The sequence below is a fragment of the Gymnoscopelus microlampas genome (assembly GCF_963454915.1).
Source record: "Gymnoscopelus microlampas genome assembly, chromosome: 1".
Classification (NCBI taxonomy): domain Eukaryota; kingdom Metazoa; phylum Chordata; class Actinopteri; order Myctophiformes; family Myctophidae; genus Gymnoscopelus; species Gymnoscopelus microlampas.
The window spans coordinates 48,869,629-48,889,752 of NC_139962.1; the positions used below are offsets into that span (position 1 = coordinate 48,869,629).

Consider the following 20,124-nt stretch of genomic DNA (forward strand, 5'->3'; position numbering starts at 1 on the left):
CACACACACACACACACACACACACACACACTGACACTGTAATATCTTTGTGAGAACTAAAATGTTCTCACGAGTCGACAATACAAGTATGAGAAAATGTACAGAAAGTGATCTCTCTCTCTCTCTCTCTCTGTGTGTGTGTGTGTGTGTGTGTGTGTGTGTGTGTGTGTGTGTGTGTGTGTGTGTGTGTGTGTGTGTGTGTGCGTGTATGAGTGCGCGTGCATACATTTACTGAAAAGTAAAAGTGAATTAGAAAATAAATCACCTGGTTGATCCACCTAGAAACAAACTCATTTGGGGATAATGATCATTTTGTAATGGAAATGTGCCGTTTCCATGCAATTGTACAAACATGACAAGACCAGGCATAAGACTGTAGTGTAAAATGTGGACTATATAGCCAGTGCCAGTGGTTCAATTTTTTTGTTTAAATTGTGAAAATCTTTTGAAACAAAAAGAGGGATATTTATTCGCGACCAACAAATGGGTCCCAACCCACTGTTTGGGAAACAGTGGACAAGACTCTTCTGACTCACTCTCACCTGACCAAACAGTTCAATGCCAGATCGATGCGCTCCGACAGACATAGACAATAAGGTATAATCTATCCCAGAGCGAATCGCTTCTGTCACGGATAGAGGTAATATTATTTCCCCGTAACACCAATTAAGGCACAATTAATATAACGTAGACCACCCGTAATTTTATTTCGTTTATGTATATATTTAATAGTGGAAAATCAGACCGCCTTTAAAAATAGATTGTTTAAAAAGAGTAACGCTTTAAACGGCCAGACTTGGTTATATTAGAGCTGCCTTGTACAGCCAACGTCCCAGGCTTGCCATAATAGGTCGAGGCAAAAAAAAGCACTTGAAGCTCTTGTCATCTTACACAGCAGGACGTGTAACCAAAGACAGTTAGTTAACGCGCTGGTGTTTTCTAAACCTAAACGCATGAAGCCTGCTGTATCATAGCAAAGGGCTCGACACTGACAGCAGCCCATCATGGTGTTTGAGTCCTTGGTCAGTGATCTGTTGAACAGGTTCATCGGAGATTATGTGGAGAACCTGGACAAGTCGCAGTTAAAGATTGGCATCTGGGGAGGTAAGCACTGAGCAGACAGACAGTGATGCTAGCTGCTCTAGCTGGGCGTGTAAACAAACCGCCTCTGCTGCTAGTAGTAAACCCTGGTTCTTCTGTGTCATGCAACCATACAACGTTGTCGTTTTTTTTGGCAGTGTCTTTTAAATATGCTCTGTCTCGACTGTCTGTCGTCCACGACCTTTTGGAAATGGAGTGTATACAACAACGCCATTCATGTGCAGGGCTGCCTGGTTGTGCAAAGTTAATGAACTCTGGTCACAAAAAAAGCCTGAGATGCATTGCAGCTGATGTCTGCCACTGCACACAACGAGCCAGTTTGCATTAAAATACTGACAAATACTGTTGATATGGTAGTGCTCCATATTCTTTATGTCAGGACTGGAGGTGTCACTGTTATATGAAGGTTTTTAGCCATGGATCACAAATATATGACAGTCATGTCAGGGGTAATGAAGGTTTTAACTCCAACCTTACAGCACACCTAGCCTTGGATCAAGACTATCATAGATGTATTCGATTCTGACATTTGCATAGAAACGAAAGTAAAAGTCAAGACTCGATAAAATACATCTATGATACTAGTCTTGATCCAAGGCTATAGTGCACACCAATTCTGGTGGGGTGCTCTGAAGGGTGGTCGGGGGTTGATTTGTACACAGCAAAAATCCTCAGTGTTTGCCTAATTTAACTCATGTACAAATGTACACGAGTTACTAATGGATAAATAAACCAGCACTGGGGAATTTTGTGTTGTGTAACAAAAACCTAAGTAACTGAATATCACTGGTCTGGACTCGAGACTTAACCTCTCTTCATCCCCAATGCAGGGCTGGACGCAATGGTGACAGGTTGCGGTAAGGATACACCTCTTACCTATGAGGAAGTAATGATAACCTCATAGGCAAGAAGTGTCGGTTTGCATTGCTGTCAACTCTGACTCTGTACATATGACTGTTCAAACATATCAGCCACCTTTTCCTTAGTCAGTGGTAGAGATTGTTACGTTTACAAGCTCAGTTCCTCATTCGATTGAACTTGTGAGAAATGTAACACTAGGTGTGGTCCATGTATACCAAACTAGGCCATTATAGTTCCCCACCAGTAATAGGATACCCCTGTCTTGTAGTCTTATTGTGGGTGTTCACTCTCCATTTTGACATCTCACCACTCCGACATCTCACCACTCCGACTAGTGGCTTCCGCGTGCGTCGGAAAGGCGACATGTCGGAAAGGAGAAATGCACCCCTTATTGTGTCTCCCTGTTGTAGACTACGGTACGTTTTAACAGCGGGCAACTCTGGGCGACGTCGCCCAAAAATATAATGAAAGTCTATGAGAGCCGGCGATCGGGCGAAGTGGGCGGGGGGGCGATGAAAGATGGATTTTCTTTATCTTTTTGGGCGATATCGCCCGGAGTTGCCCGCTGTTAAAACGCAGGGTGAGAGCATGTTTACTCTATGCAAAGTACAAAGTGATAAATATATTGGCTGCAGCCCAAGTGGTATGATCAGGTGACATGTTGTTGTTGTTGAAAATATGACGGAGTGACTTGGGCTTCTACACTGAGACTTCTCTTATTTGGATTATTGTAAAGGGACCCGGGTAGGGGTAGGTAACAATAGTGCATAACTAAGCTGCCAGAAGCAAGCTAACAGGTCCAACAGGAAGTATTATAATTGGTTAGCTGCCTGGCTGTGGAATTCCCCCATGTATCTTCACTAAGCAAAGCTTAAGATCAATTATTGACATTCAAGTGAATAATGACAGGACAGAAAGGGGTTTACTGGTCACGAGACAGATACAAACCCATGATGACGTTCTCCACCTACAGTATGTTGTATGCACACACTACATCATCAGGATGCCCCAGACATCTCTTAATGTCTTCGATTACAGTTCTGTTCAACTCTATTGTTATGCAGTGAGTGACACAAACCCTTTCATTTGAACAACTTAGTTCTGCAGTCAGTGCAACACCAGACATTGTTGTTGTAGCTCTGTCTGTGTGGAAACATAAAATAGATATAATTCCCCCTGTTTGCCATTGCCATTGTTCAAAAAATGTACCACCGCTGTTAGGGAATGTGGACGAAAAGGCAGATTTACTGTATCAGTAATCCACAGCGTGGATTAGAGTAGTACGGTAAGTAAGTATTTATCCTTGTGAATCAACGGTTCCCGAGCCATGTTGCCCATAGTTCAGGAGCCTCTCTCCTGTTTCTGTAGTTTAGGCGGCTTGATGTACAAGTGTATCCCCTGGCCATGATGTACAAGTACACCCCTGGACATGACGGTACTGTATGTCGCAGGGACTTACCCCCAATCCAACCCTTATTATGCTTATTGCCCATCAGGGAGCCATTGCCATTTTTTGTCTTTGAGCTGGTAGAATAGTACTGTACTTGGCAGCAAAAGGAGGAACTGTGACTGAGATTACATACAGTGACATAGCACATTGTTTAAGCCGCCAATTTCACTTTCACTATTGAATATAATTGGATCTTGCAGTGGTTGCTTTTCTGCCAAAGTCGCTCATATTGTAGGGTAGACTACCACTAACTTACTAAAACAACAACTATATTTGTAGAAAAATAATGACCTTGGACTTCCAAATGATGGTTAGTAACCTAAGGGTCTGGAAGACCAGAAATTAGAACTGAGCAGAATTTGTCTGTTCAACATAGAACAGAAACCAATATGGAAGCGTGTGTGTGTGTTTGTTGTGCTGTCTTTGGGTGTTTATATTCCATAAGTTGCTGTGCATTTGTTTTTTTGTTACATTGCTCTGTGTTGTTACATAATGATCAGACTACTGCAGGTCCAGGCTGCCCAAAGTAGGACTATCCATGCAAATCTGCCACCTATTCACCTATTCTAGATCCAATTGTGAGCATTTTTGTAAACTCATTTAAGAAGCTATGCAGCACTGTGACTCATCCGTGTTCAAGGTGCTCCTGTTGCCAAATGTCTCTCTGTCCTGGGTCATAGAGCAACTGGTAACAACAAATTCTACACTATGACTTGTCTCCTTTTTTAATTTACAACTAATAAAATGAATCTGGTTAGCAAGTAGTGAACACCCAACAAAGAAGAAGGAAAATAAGAATGATGTTTTAAAATGGAAAGAAAGATTACAAAAATGCCACACTGCATCACATCTTTGCTGCTTTGATGAATATGGTGAATAGGGCAGAGTTGCCAGATGTTTGCCCTTGACAAACAGCGGTAGGTTACTGCCCAAAACCTGAAATTGAACATTGATAATGTAGGAAACAAGAGCTCCATACAACTTTGTGTTATCAATAATGGAAGAAAGAAATGAATTGTCATCTGTAAAATGAATAGTCTGTAAAATGTTATTAGTTGACAATCCTAGCACTTGAGTTATTACAGCTTGTATCCTATAGCAAAGACGGGAAAAACTCACAGAAAAACTTTTTGTAATAGTGTATTTGTATATAGTTATAAAAGGGTGAAGATAGAGTACTCTGCAAGAGTCTGCATACTTAGAGCTCAAACAGTACATACTGAATAAATACATTTTATGTTACCTTTTGTTGCACAACATTTCAACAACATTACGTTAACAAGCAATCAACAGTGAGGATTACAAGGGTCATATTTATAGTGCCTGGGAAGCCCTTGTCTATGACTAATTTGATTAGAGCCCTTTCTTTATATGGTTAAGCCTTTGTTGAAAGCTTAAAGGTCACAATGAGACAAGTGCATCAGTCTCGGTCAGGCGTACAATATTAGGGACAGTAAACAAAAGAGTATCTGTATAAAATGTTTGTGGGACGTTTGAAAACAAACTACCCCCACTGGTCTTCGTGAAAACTTAAGGAAACCTTTGTCTCATAGGAGGGAATGTTCTGTGTGTCTGATTTTAGTTAGTTTTTTCCTAACATTGTTTTCTTTTTTTTATGCAGGAAATGTTGTACTTGAGAATCTGAAAGTCAAGGAAAATGCTTTGGTAAGTGCTAAAGCCTGCAGTATGGGTAATCGTTCTGCTGAAATTATGCTCATTCTCTGTATTTCGCTTTCATTGAGCCTCCATTTTAGAAAAGTAGGTTTGGTTAGCAATTGATTTGGTCCTAATGCTAATTGAAAGCGCATGAAGCTCTTCGGCATGGCATTCTGAACACAGGCCTGCTTACAGCATCACAAGCCCCAGCACCTGCTGACACTGATTAGCCTATACAGTGCTTCAATGTCAGCCCATTTACTGGTGATAAGTTGTGATACTTGTTACAATAAATGTAACTCCTTAATTTAGAGTAGCCAATTATCTTTACTCCCCTTTTCTACCCAATTAAGTCGTTATGCCAATTAATTCCTCACCGCACACATTTCTATGCGTTATCACTACTGTTTTATCCTACTGGCTCCCCTTCAAGTGAGGAGCCCCCACTGGGTTGACGTAGCGCCTCCGTCCAACTCTTCCCGTGACAGGTGCTGCCCCAGCTCGTAGGTAGCGTACTTCCCAGCCTTTTCTCATCTTTAAAGGAGAAAACCCTGGTAACGAGTAACGACCTGAAGCAGAGCGTGTCCATAGGACACGGACTTCCGTTGTATGTACTTTCCCTGGAAGCTGTCTTTTTCGACCAGGAAACACGGGTTACATGCGCAGGAATGTAAACAGATCTGAGTACTTTTGGTACTTTCGGTTGGACGCTCTCAGTAGCATGTCTCACTCAGCGTAGGAGTACATGCAGGCACATTTATCTGGTATTAGGTAAAGAAATATTGTGATATTTGATTTTGTCCATCCCTATTTGGAGTTGGAGTTAAAAACTGTTAAACGAACAATGATGATTTTACTGTGCAGTGTTCAAGTGTTTTCACCTTCCTTGAAGGTTTGATGTACTGTACAAAATCAGTAAGTCACCATACTGTATCACTGCACCAACAGGGAAGTGAACCTCACACATGACCAGGTGCACCGTTTTCTCAGCCCTGCTGTGTACTCCACGCTGTAGTGTATTGTATTTTAGTTGACAGTTTTTTACATCACTTATGATTTGTTTGTTGTTCATTGCTTTCTGTCTCTGTTTACTTTCTTACAGAGTGAACTAAATGTCCCATTCAAAGTCAAAGCTGGACAAGTTGGTGAGTATTGAGAAATCTCATGTGGACATGTTGACCTGTTCCCCTACAGTATGCCTCCCCACTCCCCAGGGGTGTAATCATGTTCATCTGGTTAATCATGTCCCTTCCAACTTCTTCCACTCCCAACTGATGCTTGACCCCGCCCCCTCACTACCCAGAGTGAACTCCACTTCATGTTTTTGGAGATAACGATATCCACCAACAGCCATTATGCTTATGTCCAGCATTCATTTTTAGACTTAAACAACTCATTCATTTTCACATTGTATGGAAAAAATGTTTAAAGATCAGTGTAGTTATTTTTGCTTTTTATCTGTATTGATTAGTTTGCACAACTAGCTACACTCACACAGACACATTTTTTTTGTTAAATTAAAGTGCTTAATTAAAAGGAAAAAAGTATCTATATTTCTAACCTGGCTCTCCAACTCCTTACTTGACTGTTCCAGTTCTCACATTAAATGCAATCATTTTTTGTTTTTTATGTTGATCACAAGAAATGTTTATATTATTGTTAGTCTTTTACAATCCTTACTCTCTCTGAAAGAAGGATTCAACGAGTGAATGTAGTTAAATTTGAGTGGAGATCAGACTTATGACGTATGGGAGGCCTAACAGTGCTGTTAAACAGCCACAACAACTTCCCTTCACAATATCATTTTCATGTTTTGGTGTGTAAGGCGAGGCTACTAAGACTGGCTCAACCGGGTTTATACCTATAACTATATTGTTCACCACAGTCATCATTATAATTGCGGTATGGACTCTGCCATCCACTTAAGTTAGAATGATTGAAAACATATATCTTCATAGTTATAAGTGCATGGTGTGTGAGACCTGGTTGTATAACAGAGGAAGGAAACAGATCACCCATTTTATGTCGATGCAAACTCAAGCAGGGGTCTATACATGGCCCCCTCCCTTTTCCCTCTACACCAAATCTGTTCACCAAAATTAGCCGATCTACATTCTTACAATGTGTTGCTCTGCGGCACATTGTGACCTTGTACTGTAGATTGGCTATTTTTGCTGAATGTTCACATATTAAGACAAGGGTTGCTAGGTTCATGTGGTTAATATTTATGTCTTGTTTCACTTACTGGTATTGTTAGGACCCAGGTTTATTATTTAATGTAAGCTAATGGAAGAATGTGTTGTTGATGAATAAGTCCTTGTGTTATAAAATGTTAAGCCATGAAATAGTTTTCTGTGCAAAAGGGCCACTATGAGCACACACAAGACATAGCAAAACAACCTATTTCACATTGAAAAATGCAAATTGCGCCATTGTACACAGTTTCTACTATTTTAAGTCTGTGATGGAGTTCTTCTCAAACAAAATATGTTCAGCTCAAGGGCAATTTGACTGGACACACTGCTGTGTGCTGCAGGGATCGAACCTGTGACCTTTTGATGTAGAGGATCAAAAAAGACAAACAATACCAAGAGGGATGGAAGATGTGTGTACAGTATGTTCATGCACATGCTAAATCCATTCATTAAGTAAATGAATATATTGTTATCCTTGTTTTCATTGTAGGAAAGCTAACACTGAAGATCCCCTGGAAAAACCTCTATAGCGATGCTGTAGTCGCTACATTAGATGGGCTGTATCTGCTTGTGGTCCCTGGAGCCAGTAAGTACTAGAAACTCTTCCTTACTGTTCAAACTTTACTATAATACTTTGTCTAGATATTGGCTTATACATTTGACCAAAGAACCTGTACCTGATATGGTACCGACCTAAAAAGAAACATCGTAAAGGCTCATTCATGCTCGATCCTGCTGCCTCTGTATGGGGGGGGGCTGTATGGTAGTGTCCGGAGGAGACACCTTACAGTGGGTGCTTTCCTTTCATGGCTACACATTTTCCAGACCGTATCAGAAAGCAGCATGTGCTATGGAGAACACCGTATGGAGTATAGAGTTTTTTAGTGATGCGCGGAGCCTCAATATCTGCTCCATATCCAGATCCTCCAAAACCACTGGAGTCGCCAGAGCTCCTATTTAACGTTGCCTCCCCCCATACAGAGGATGCCGGATCAAGCATGAATCAGTCATAAAGACGAAGTTGTGGTCTTGAAATCCTTGATTTCAAGTTCAAGAATTGTATTTTTTATTTTCTGTCTGCGTGTATATGTGTAAGTGTAAAGACTGAAAAAGTGGATATTCTTAATATTTTCTGTTTCAGCCGACTCACAGTTGTTAACGTGTCCTTACAATGGTAAGAATGCTCCAGAGAATAGAGAACTGCTTACAGGTGGTGGTTAAAATGCGGACAAATATCTCTCCCCCAAATTGTACCTTTGCTATATATATTTTTTTCTTTTTCATTTTTTGTGACCGGCTTTACCATCTGCAGTCAGACGTTTCTGTTGTTGAAAAGTACAATTACATTTTAAAATCTCAAAAGCTGTCTGGTGACAGTCAATGTACTGTTCATATAAGGGATTATTCAGACCGCTGCAATTTTACTCCAATGTTCTAATGCTTCAACCTTGTTATGCTTCCATCGTTTGACAGTGCCGCGTGCTGAAAATAGCCTATCTACAAGCTCACAACGTGGTGTATACGTGACCATCTTGTTTTCCCAGCAGGACATACAACTCACAGGCCACAAAAGCACTAAAGAAATATCCCATCAGCACTGAGATCCCCAAGTATTGTGAGCCTAAACTGTCATTCTGCTGACAGTTTGCAAGTTTAACTAATGATATAGCCATATCTAATAACAAAAAATATATATATATTACGGCCCCATTCTCCTTGATTTGGAGAACCACTTCAAGTTGGTGAAATAAAATGCCATAAAAGCCTATGTTCTTATGGCGGGTCCTTGTTCTTTAGGCCCATTACTGCTAGCTAAGGCTGTACTAGTGTACCACTGTTGTCAGACAAACCTAATAACCCATCAATTGCAGTGCAGATAATAAACCTTTATTTAACCAGAAAGTCACACTGAGGTTAAACACCTATTACAAGGTAGACCTGGCTAAGACAGAGCCAAAGCAATATAGAAATTCTATTAACAGACACAAACAAGCAAAATAACAACGAGAATTATGTAACAATCACACAAACCAAAGCAGATAAGATACAATTTAAAACAGTGTATCCATTACCTTTCACAATATGGTAATAAAAGTAGGTGTTCCAGTGATATTTGACTGAAAATGGTACAGCTAGTCACCTTTCATTTTACTGTATAGTTTTTGCACAGTATCCTGTTTTGATAACAATGTAACCTTTCTTGGTTCATTTCGGGCTTGCTTTCTTGAATTTCAGAAAAAGATTGCTGCTAGGTTCTCCAAACTATTAGACTCTTTCTTCTTGAGGTTTGGGCTTTGTCTTGTAGGCCTAGTATGTATTTTATTTCGTTTTTAGCAAAACAGGTAAGTTTCATACACCAACCAATACTGCATCTCAGAAGCCACAGCCACAATTTTACTAGCCAAAATACGATCTTTAGAACAGAATATGATCTCCTCAGTTGTGGGTTACTGGCCCAAGTGACTTACCAGCCACAGACTGTGTTTCCAGAGACTGACCTTGTAACAAGGCAGAACAAGACAAAGCCATTTCCTCAACCCTGTGTCTATCACTATGATGTTTGTCAGTATGAAGCACTTTAATGTATATCTACTAACAACCACTGGCAGATAAAGGATTGATAAAATGGGATAGTTGTGGAGTTTTGCTTTTTTTTAAATCGTTGAAATGTTTGTCTAGTGTAGATGTCACATGTATTGCTTTGGTTTTATTATTGTTGGGCATTAAGAGCACAATGTGGTTTGTGTATAACCTGTCAAATACAATCCCTCTTTCCAACTCTCCTTGATAAGTGAAGCCTGAGGGAACGGAAGTAGATTATCGTTCACTCAAATTCACATGAGATGAGTTAAGACAAAACTTTAATGATTAAGCTAATTAGAATCTACATAATCAGAATATTTTATACTGCAAAATACATTGTGTGAAAGAAGTGGAATTGGTTACTAGAGAACATAGTACATTGAATAGTCAATTTCAGACAATGTTGGATTGAGTATTTTTAGTATTTCATAACTTGAGTTAACATATGATAAGATAAGATGCTGTAGATTTTCTGACGTTAGTTAGGATTTGATTGACTAGTAAAAAGTGACATTTAATTGTAAATTGTTATGGTCCTATAGTAGTATTTATTCATAACTTATATTGTCTAAGCCCCTCGGTGGGATGTCCATGGGTCTCAGCTTGCAGGGATAATGCAGACTGGCAATCAATGTTAACTTTGACTTCTACTGTACAGTATATCTCTTGTAGTTAGTGTCAAGATGTTAGAATATTAAAGTGAAAAGAAGCGAGTTCGCTCCCTTAATCACTTAAACCCTACATACTTAGTTGACCGGGGTCGTCCACCAGGGGTCTATACTTGGTGCCCTCCTTTTGTCCCTCTACACCAAATGTCTTCGCTGAAAAACATTCACTGAAAATAGTCGATCTACAAACTCACAACCGCGTTGTGAGCTTGTGCCTCGGCTATTTTCAGTGAATGTTTGCTTATTTTTCCCAAAATGTTTGCCTAGTATGGCATGCATAGAATAGGCATTCTTGGGTTCATGTGGTTAACATCAACTGCCTGTGCTGCCTTTGAGCAAGTCATCTGACTGATTTGCTCCAGTGGAGCCAACAGTGGGAGACTGTGGTTGTCCTGGGCAGCTGCCAGGAGTGAATGTGTGTACAGCAGCTGTATGAATGTGAAGCAGGGTGTTGCTGAGAACAAGCGTGTGCTTTCGAACACAATCATGTGTGCTTAGTGACAGTTCCTGGATAAATAAAAGGGTAAAAATAAGCAGAGGCAGAGGGTAATGCATTAGTTGAAGAACAGTGTCTTAATGGAATTCTGACTGCAGGCAGGCTGCCCTTCATAGATTGACTTCACCGAAATACACTCAAGATAAAAAGTGGGCCTTTTTCAAGAGAGCTGATGTATTGTTTACTCCTCCTCAGGGGGAAATGTTCTAGTTTAGTGAGTATATACTGTACTGCAGGCTGTATTACTTAAAGGAACGTACATGTCATTGTGTGTTCATATTATGGATGTGCGCACCTGCGCGGCTAGTCGTCTAGTGTAAACGGTGCTGCCCCTACAGAATTGTATTATACTAGTTGTTTTTTATATTAAATAAAATATATATATATATTTTTTTTATTGAGAGATTTATCTTTTCTTTAGATGTTTCAATTTTGCATACACATGACTGTCATATTTGAGCGTGCGTTCAGATATACACTCTTCAGCATTTTGTTCCCATTTCAGAGTGGGGCTGCACAATTGCCTAATGTTTAATGTTGTACTAACAATCAGGGGCGGCCTTAATGATCTGGGGGCCCGTTTCAAGAGCTCATATGGGGGCCCCATATGCAACCCCCCCCCCAAAAAAAAAAAAAAAAAACTTTTTTTTTTTTTTTTTTTTTCTTAATTAAAAAAAATGTTGTGGACTGAAGTTGGTTTGCTTCCACAATCCATAATGATGCATTTTCGAACTAAATTAATTAGGCTATCTGCACTTCCACCATGGACAGACAGCTAAAACAACTCACTCACATGATTCACTTGAGCTGAGCCCTGATTCAATCAGATCTACATCATCTTCTTGTATGAAATTCTTGGACGTCGGCCAGCCACAGGCGGGCCCCGGACTGGGATGCGAGTAAAAAAATATATTAAAAAAAAAAATTTTTTTTTTTTTTTTTTTTTGGGGGGGGGGGGCCCTGAGGTTGGGGGCCCGTTTCAATTGAAATGTTCTCATTTTCTTAATGCATTTGTTGCTCATTGTGCTTATTGGTGTCATATATTTGATCAAATGGCATGTAATGTCCTGGACTGGGTATATTAAACATTGTGTAATGGCGAGGAGATGAGGGAGAGGTGCAACAGGTGACCAAATAAGGTGTTTGAATTAATTGCCACGTTTGACGATTACATAATTGTGAAACACAAAATCACGATTGTCCATTAATTGTGCAGCCCTAGCTTAGAGTGGGACGAAGATGGTCTTAGCACTGAGATGCTCCCGTGAAAGCGAGCCCTGGGTTTTATTCCTGTTAAGAGATTGTTAAATCTAAAGGTCACTTCCCAGTCTGGTGGTTGCCTAGCAGCCTGGTGGCCAAGGTGCTCACTCTGGCCCTTTCGTTCAAAGAGGTGAATAATGCAGCTCAACAAGAGCTTTTCTTCATGGAAATCTACGTCTAAAAATAGTATAATTATCTGCACTTTAATATGAAGTTGCTGGATTTTCTATGGAGAATAGAGCAAGGCAAATCTGAATATTTAGCTTCAAAGTGTGCACACGCAAGGAAAGCCCAGGAAGCATTGTAATACATTTTGAATGGTCTATTTTAGTTGTTACTTTTCACAAAAATATACCTCCATGATGCATAAAAAAGTCACGACAGAAATGAATGAAGAAAGTGAATTTGATAATAGTGTAAAAATGTACAATAAAACGATAAGATGAGTTAGCTGAATAACCCTGGTCTTAATCAAGACATTACAAGATGAGGCAATTGATGTCCTCCTGAGGCCAGATCGTACCTGTAACGCTAATGGCTCTGGTGTGTGTATCTGGACCAAGCAGAACATTGATGGGTGACTGAGCAAACAATGTAGTCAGCCTTTCACAGTTGGTTTGGCATGGATTGAGGTCTCTCTGCAACACACAAACACACACATGCATGCACAGAATGTACAGTAGGAAATAGGAAGAGGTTTTGTTTTCCGTTTTTATGAAGACACCACAACCTACATATGTCTTTATTGTTGCTAATTTCTACAATTTTGTACAGGAAATCGTGTACTTGCTCACATGTATAAATGCATGTACATGCATCCAGATAAACACGCATACGTAACTCTGTGTCCCTTATCAGACTCAATTGCCATAATCATGAGCCATGTGAATGTGTTTTGGGCTGTGGCTAGACTTGTCCATGCCTTACTAATGAGCCTGTGGCTGTAGCAGATGGTCTCTAGCCCTAATATACATGAGCACTCTACAGCATAGTGCACACTGGTCTGGAACATGTGCACACTGCAAAAAAAGAAAAGAAAAGTCTATTTTGTTTTGTTTTTCTTAACCACACCCTATTGTAGCCATGCATTATAGGCGAAACGTTTTATTTAAAAATTATATTGTCAAAATAGGCAATCAACAAGCTCATGGCGTTGCATTGAGAGCTTGTTGGTCATCGCATGGCAATGTGTTGTGAGCTTGTAGATTGGTTATTTTCACCATTCATCATACAATGGAGTATATATAGGGGTTAAGTTAAAACCAATTAATAAATTAAATCATCCCTTAATGGTAAATAATTGTACTTGGTTCTAATCCCTTCAACATTTTAAATAATTTTCCTGAACCAAATTAGTGAGATTGGTATCAAGGGAGTCTGTTGATTCAAGCACACGGAAGGATTTGCGTAAATTTGTGAAATCTCACTTAATTGGCAGATATATTTTCTATGACTTGTATTCAGTTTAAGTGCAAGTTAAACATCCTGTAAGGTGGAAGCGTTGTGCTGTATATGTACTTACAGTACTTGAGCTTTTGCTCTATACTGCAGCGAAATACAGTAAAATATAGCCATTGAATGGGGAGTACAGTTATTTTTTACTGCTTTACTGGCAAGAACATTGCCACTCATGCTGAACTAATTGGTTTGTTACATCACATCATGTTTGTTCATTATGAATTATTGTGTGTGTGTGTGTGTATGTGTGTGTGTGTGTGTGTGTCTTAACTAGCATTAATGTTGTGGCAGTGAGAATCAATTACATTCGATTACAGTGTAGTGACTGGAAAAAGTTAATGGTTAACAATTTGCCAAAGTCTGTCACAGTATTTGCAATGTGTAAAAATACAGAGAAAAAGAGCCTATGAAAAAGTCACAGATAAATATATCATAATAAACGGTAGTATGATGATTAAAGCAAGACCCTAGCGATAGGACAGTTTAGTGATTGTTTCTGTCCCTCAAGCTAGGCCATGCTGATACATACAGTAGTGAGCGGTGAATCCTGCATTCCTTCCCTTGTGTGGTCCTTTTCACAATGCCACTTGTTCACCTGCACTAAGCAACCCTAGTGATGAGGCAGAATGAATCACACATTTCATGGATGTTTTTGACTGGGTAAACCAGTCCTACATTTAGCTGGCGAAAAAAAGGGTGTTTCTTTGTGTCCGCGCTGAAAAATGTCTCTTCACGGAACGTTTCACCATTTTAGCGCTCCTTCAGCAGCCATTGACCAAGGTACTGGCTTTACAACTGTAGTTGGTCCCCGATCACTGCACCATGGCTGCTCCTGAGAATGGACAGCATTTCACCAATGCAAAATTAAAGTTAAATTATGTACCTCAGCATTTCACCAATGCAAAAAATTAAAGTTAAATTATGTACGAGATATTGGAAGTCGAGGACTTCCAATATCTCGGGGCCTGGACTGCTTCAACGGAACATGACCTGAAGGTCCGGAGGGCACTTGCCTGGAATGCCTTGCATGGGATGAGGAGAGTGTGGAAATCAGACATGGAAGAAGACCTCAGGAGGTTGCTGTTGGTAGCTACAGTGGAGTCAGTACTGCTCTGCTGTATGGGGCTGAGACATAGACTCTCACAGCACAACATGAAAGGGCCCTGGATGGAGTCTACACAAGAATGCTATTGTTGCTGTTGTTTCTGTCCTTCGGACCAGTTTGAAGCCCTGCTTGGTAGACATGTTTTTGGTGTTCACTGAGCTTTTCTTGGGACAACTGAGCAACCATCCACAATATTCCACCATGTTAAAGGGATATTTCACTTTCAAAAAATGTTTGGGTCATTTTATCGTCTATTCAGTGAGCCACCAAAGTTGCTTGATTCAGTATTTAGACATTTGACATTCATTTTATCAGACACGGCCCCCTTCCTATACAAACCCATTGTAACTTCAAACTCCATTTTTATGTTTTATGTCAGATTCATCAAAAACGCCCGTCCTTGGTTCTGGTGACTCATCCTGCCCTCCTAATACGAGAGGAGGCCGTGTTTTTATTACTTTTTTTGTTTTTTTTTAAAATTGTATTTAATTTTTTTCATTTTCCAATTCTTTTTTTTAAATAAATGAAAAAAGTAATCAAAAAAACACGGTCTCCTCATGTATTAGAAGGACAATATCAGTCACCAGAACCAAGGACGTGTGTTTCCGATTAATCTAACATACTGTATTTAAAATGGAGTTTGAAGTTACAATGGGTTTGTATAGGAAGGGGGCGTGTCTGATAAAATTAATATCAAATATCTAAATACTGAATCAAGCAACTTAAAAACTGTCCGGGGTGCTCCCAAAAGCCTGAGTTGACGATAAAATTACCCAAATTGTTTTTTAAAGTGAAATATCCCTTTAATCTAAAATCTACAAGCCAGAGAAGTACACATGTCAATTACCCGTCTAACTTATTGTCTCTGCAGGTTTTTATCTTATCTCTTTCTTTATTTACCTCCTGTGTCACAAAGAGACTTCTGTTCAGCTTCAGTGTTTAAATAACATAAAGCTGTCACACTGTTTTATTGCTCTTTTTTACTTTCTTCTTTTTTTACAGCCATTAAGTATGATGCGGCCAAGGAGGAGCGTTACGTTCAGGAGGCTAAACAGAAGGAGCTGCAACGCATCGAACAGGCCTTACAGATGGCTGCACGCAGAGGTGAGGAATTCTCACCCACAGCTTGAACACTGGCGAGTCGTGGCGACATGAACAATTGGCTCCGTTTTCTCTTCTCTTTCTGTTGCTTGTGGGCGTGTGTTAGGACGGGGCTTGCATGTGTGGGGCAGCACGTACCTATTTTCCACTTTCCTCACCGCTTCTGTTTAATGCTGTTAATGCCTCTTTTCTCGTCCATTAGTCCCCTATTAACTGTCACAGTGTGACATGTCATCCTGTGCCCCAGTGCTCCCAGCACTCATATGATTACTTTTCCATTGTTCATCAGCCCCACCAGCTCCATATCAGCATACTGGATATGCCAGACAGGATATTTAAAGGGCCACTATTGTGCTTTTGATGTGCATTTCAGCTAATTGTTGTTATTAGAATAGTCTATAGAAATAACTAGATTATGATGCAATCCATATTGACAGAGAAGTTTCAGGCCTTTCTCTGTGTTTCTCCTACATTTCCCATGATGCATTCCAAAGTCAAGCATTGGTCGGCACGGCCATACAGTCTATGGTTGATTCATATTTTCATTTCGTTTTATACCATAAACACAGTGAACAAGACATGGTCACGGCCACCATGTGTAGCTACTAAAAGTGTTGTAGTTTTCACATTCATGGATTTTTTTCCCCCCAGTGATATCACTGTGGAAAAATAGCAACTTTCAGAGCAACTATGGTACTGTTTCTTAGACAGAAGACTGCTGCTCAGTTGTATGGGTACGAATGATACATTAGCACAAAGCAACAAATATCCTGTACAATACAATTGTGAAAGTATTCCTTTAATCTTTAAGGTCAAATGGCTTTTATTTCATCAAAAATGTTGTGTAATGACCACATTACACAGAAATGTTGTCACATGATTTGGGTTAAATGGATACATGGCTTTGTAGACTAACGTCGTGTTAGCTTTATAAGAGTGTCATAAGCTTGTAATCATTGTCGGAAAAGATTCTTTCATGGCCATAAAGCAGCCAGTCTGTCAGTCACTCATCTATTCAGAAAATCAACCAGCCAGACAGCCAATGCCCTAGACATCTAGTGGGGCAGTGTCTCTGTTTCTCGCTCTGGGTGTTAGTGCTAAAACAGAGGAGAGCGTTAATGTCCTGCTTGACTGACCTTTTCAGCATTTTATTTCACCTCCATGGCAACCTGGACCAGAGATTTGGAGATTAGATTAGATTAAAGCTAGCATACAGCTGAGCCATGCAATAGCCAAACTGTTTTGAGGTGTTCAGCTATTTTTCACCTGCATTTCACATTATAAGGAAACTTCATTGACAGCTGTTTGCAAATTATGGTAGCATCACCCTATAGCAGGGTTCCCCAATTCGTTTTCCCCAAGGGCCAAATTATGTCTAGGGTACCAAGCCGAGGGCCAGGGGTATTGTGTCGAAATCGGGCACGAGCACTTTTTTTATTCTTTTTTTTTCCTCTAATCTAGTTTATTTGACACTGTTATTTTGGGATAGCCTGGGATTCTTAAATCCTGTGTTGAGGGTCACACAAGGAGACAATGCACTCTAAAAAACGAAATAAGTTGAGAACCAACCATTTACTTAAAATATTTGGTTGTTACAGTCTGCTTGAAAAGTAATACAGATTAACAGCAGCCAGTTGTACATACTGAAAATCAAAATAAGTCCAGAATCAACAATTTACTTACAGATGTGTTTGTTACTGTCTGCTTGAACAGTAATACAGGAGAAAACAAAACAAAACAATAATAATAAAAAAAAAAAAGGCGGACTTTTTTTTCTCTCTTCGCTTCTCAGTCTGGAATGCACCCCATTGACTCGTTTTGCAGAACTACACTGGAACTACATATGTTACGTTAGGCAACGTCGTTGCTGATTGGATGTTGTTCAAACGAATGACGAATCACAACGATCCCACTGTTTTTTTTGTCCCGCCCCGCACCACAGACCAATCAGAAGCCACGGCACGACTCGAAACGTTTGTCATGTCCCGCCTCCCTTGGAGATAGGAGGCATTCCAGACTGATAAGCGGAGAGAGAGAAAAAAGTCCGCGCCGAACGTAGCGAATCAGGCTGGATCCCAGGCTACCCGATTCCCCCACTACCTCCATGTGACATTCCACTACCACTACCTGTCAATAAGTGTCGAACGTCTTTTTGATATTCCATACTTTTTGCCTTTATTTGGCTGCCAAAAGTAGTCTATTATTATTTATTTTTATTTTTTTTGGCATTATACTGTATGGCATTCCTATCCTATCCCACATAGGAATTGCATGTTGAGGGGCCTCTATAGAGCGCACCTCCAAAAACAACTTCTGACCATAGGGGCACTACAAATGCACTTTTTTTACCGTATGTTGTTGAAACGGATTTCCCCCCCGCAGATCCTGATGGCTGCAACCCACGACTTACTGTACATAGCCCCGTGTAGGCCATCCAGCCTGGGGGAGATATGCGCTCTGCGGGGTGCCCCTTTTGTAGTCATGCGTGTAGTAGGTTTGGACAGGCTGAGAAAGCGGATTTCATTCATCTTTATAGGAAAACTGTTTGTACTCCCACATTTTTGTAATTTATTATTTTGCAATTAGTCATCCAGTTTTACCTGGAAGGCTAGAAGATGTTTTTTTTCTTCTCCTGCATGCCTTCACAAAAAAGATGGCAGCCATTTCTGTTACAATGGAGTTTATCAGTGAATTAAAAACAGAGAAACATCAAAACTTAACAGTATTATACAAGTCTCAGGTATCCAGTCTCAGTGGGTCCTAAACACATCTATTCTTGCTAAAATATTGCTAAATTAAAAAAATCTGGTAAATCCTCTCCAGTACAACCTTTTTTGTCGGTTTGCTGTTAAACTGATTAGTATCTCCAATCAACTCAGAAATTGCTATCATCCGTGAAAGCATGCAAAAAAAGAAGAACGTTTTTCTTTGGGTATTCCAGGCAGCGCAGGATGAGTAATTGCGCAGCATTTACTGTTGACCTTCTCTTATCACAGTTGTGGAACAAATTCATACTCTTTGAATACACTGTATGCACATATGCAGTTATTTAGGTTTGTATGCAAGGCAAGCATTGCATCGGTATGAATTCACCAGCCTAGGGCTACGACTGTCGATTCTTTTCTTGGCGGTTATTCTATTGCGTTTTTCTTTTTATAATATGTATTTTTTAAAGAATCGACTATTTTGTTTTTAATTGATTTTGAATTGAAATCGATAAACCACTTAGGCCCTATTTTATACTTTAGTACAACAGTGTTGTGCAAAAATACAGAGAATAGCCGATCCACCAGCTCACAACATGTGGCATTGCAACACGTGGTGAGCTTGTAGATCGTCTATCTTGGGTATTTCCAAGAAATATTTTTTAAATGAAAATCAATAATTGTTTTGATTCAATGAATCAATTAAATTGATTACCGTAGTTCAATTAACTGTTGCACCCCTAGAGCAGTCTATGTGAAGGGGATGGTGGTCTCTATGGTGGTCTGTATGTATGAATTCACCATTCTGTGTACTGTTTGCTTTATGCTGCCGCGGGACTGCTAGGCTCTCAAACAGGAGACTTCCTGTTTGACCTGGAGAGTGTTGTGTACAAGGAGCAACAGAACGGTAGGTACTGTCTGTTCCACCGTACCTCCATCACTGGAAGAACATTAAAACACACAAACACACAGACGTTAGTGTGTTTGTTCTGCCTGCCATCATTGGCTGGTTTTGCCCTTTGTGAGGCCTTTATGTGACTGAGATTTAAACGGTCAGCGACAGAATATGAAATGTCTGTACTATCATTATCATAGTGTGTTGTTAATATGGGAAATGTAGTATTTAGTTGTTGGAACCTGTTATGGTTAAGTTATAATGTGTTGTGTGGTAGAACTGTATAGTACTGTAGGTATACTAGCTATTTCATGTTTTTTGGGGGCGATTATTTGAAAGGTTTTGAAAGGAGCACTTGAGTTAAATTCTGATATTTTCACCAGAGTTCTGTCCAATTCTAATCTGCAGCTCTTAAAAGTTTTCTTAATTGCTTCTCTCACTTTTTTTCTGGATTCCTGCAAATCTCTGGAAACATTTGAATAATAATTATATAACCCTTGACGTGAGTTTGAGAATTGGGCCCAAAGGTTTGGCAAGAGGTTTTGTTGTACTGGTCAGTCACATTGTTGTTGTAATAATGATTTATAGGC

General features: G+C 39.9%; 1 protein-coding gene across 3 annotated transcripts in view; it reads left to right on the forward strand.

The window, feature by feature from the left end:
* Positions 1-898: 898 nt before the first annotated feature.
* vps13c (vacuolar protein sorting 13 homolog C) overlaps positions 899-20,124 on the forward strand; it is a 94,442-nt gene continuing 75,216 nt past the window's right edge. For 2 of the 3 annotated variants that reach the window (XM_084042340.1, XM_084042341.1), the window contains exons 1-6: positions 899-1,104; positions 5,034-5,077; positions 6,171-6,213; positions 7,754-7,849; positions 8,405-8,437; positions 15,836-15,937. In XM_084042340.1, the coding sequence (XP_083898466.1) occupies positions 1,005-1,104; positions 5,034-5,077; positions 6,171-6,213; positions 7,754-7,849; positions 8,405-8,437; positions 15,836-15,937 (418 nt within the window). In that variant the 5' untranslated portion in view covers positions 899-1,004. The remainder of the gene's footprint in view (positions 1,105-5,033; positions 5,078-6,170; positions 6,214-7,753; positions 7,850-8,404; positions 8,438-15,835; positions 15,938-20,124) is intronic. The other variant, XM_084042342.1, reaches the window with a different exon arrangement.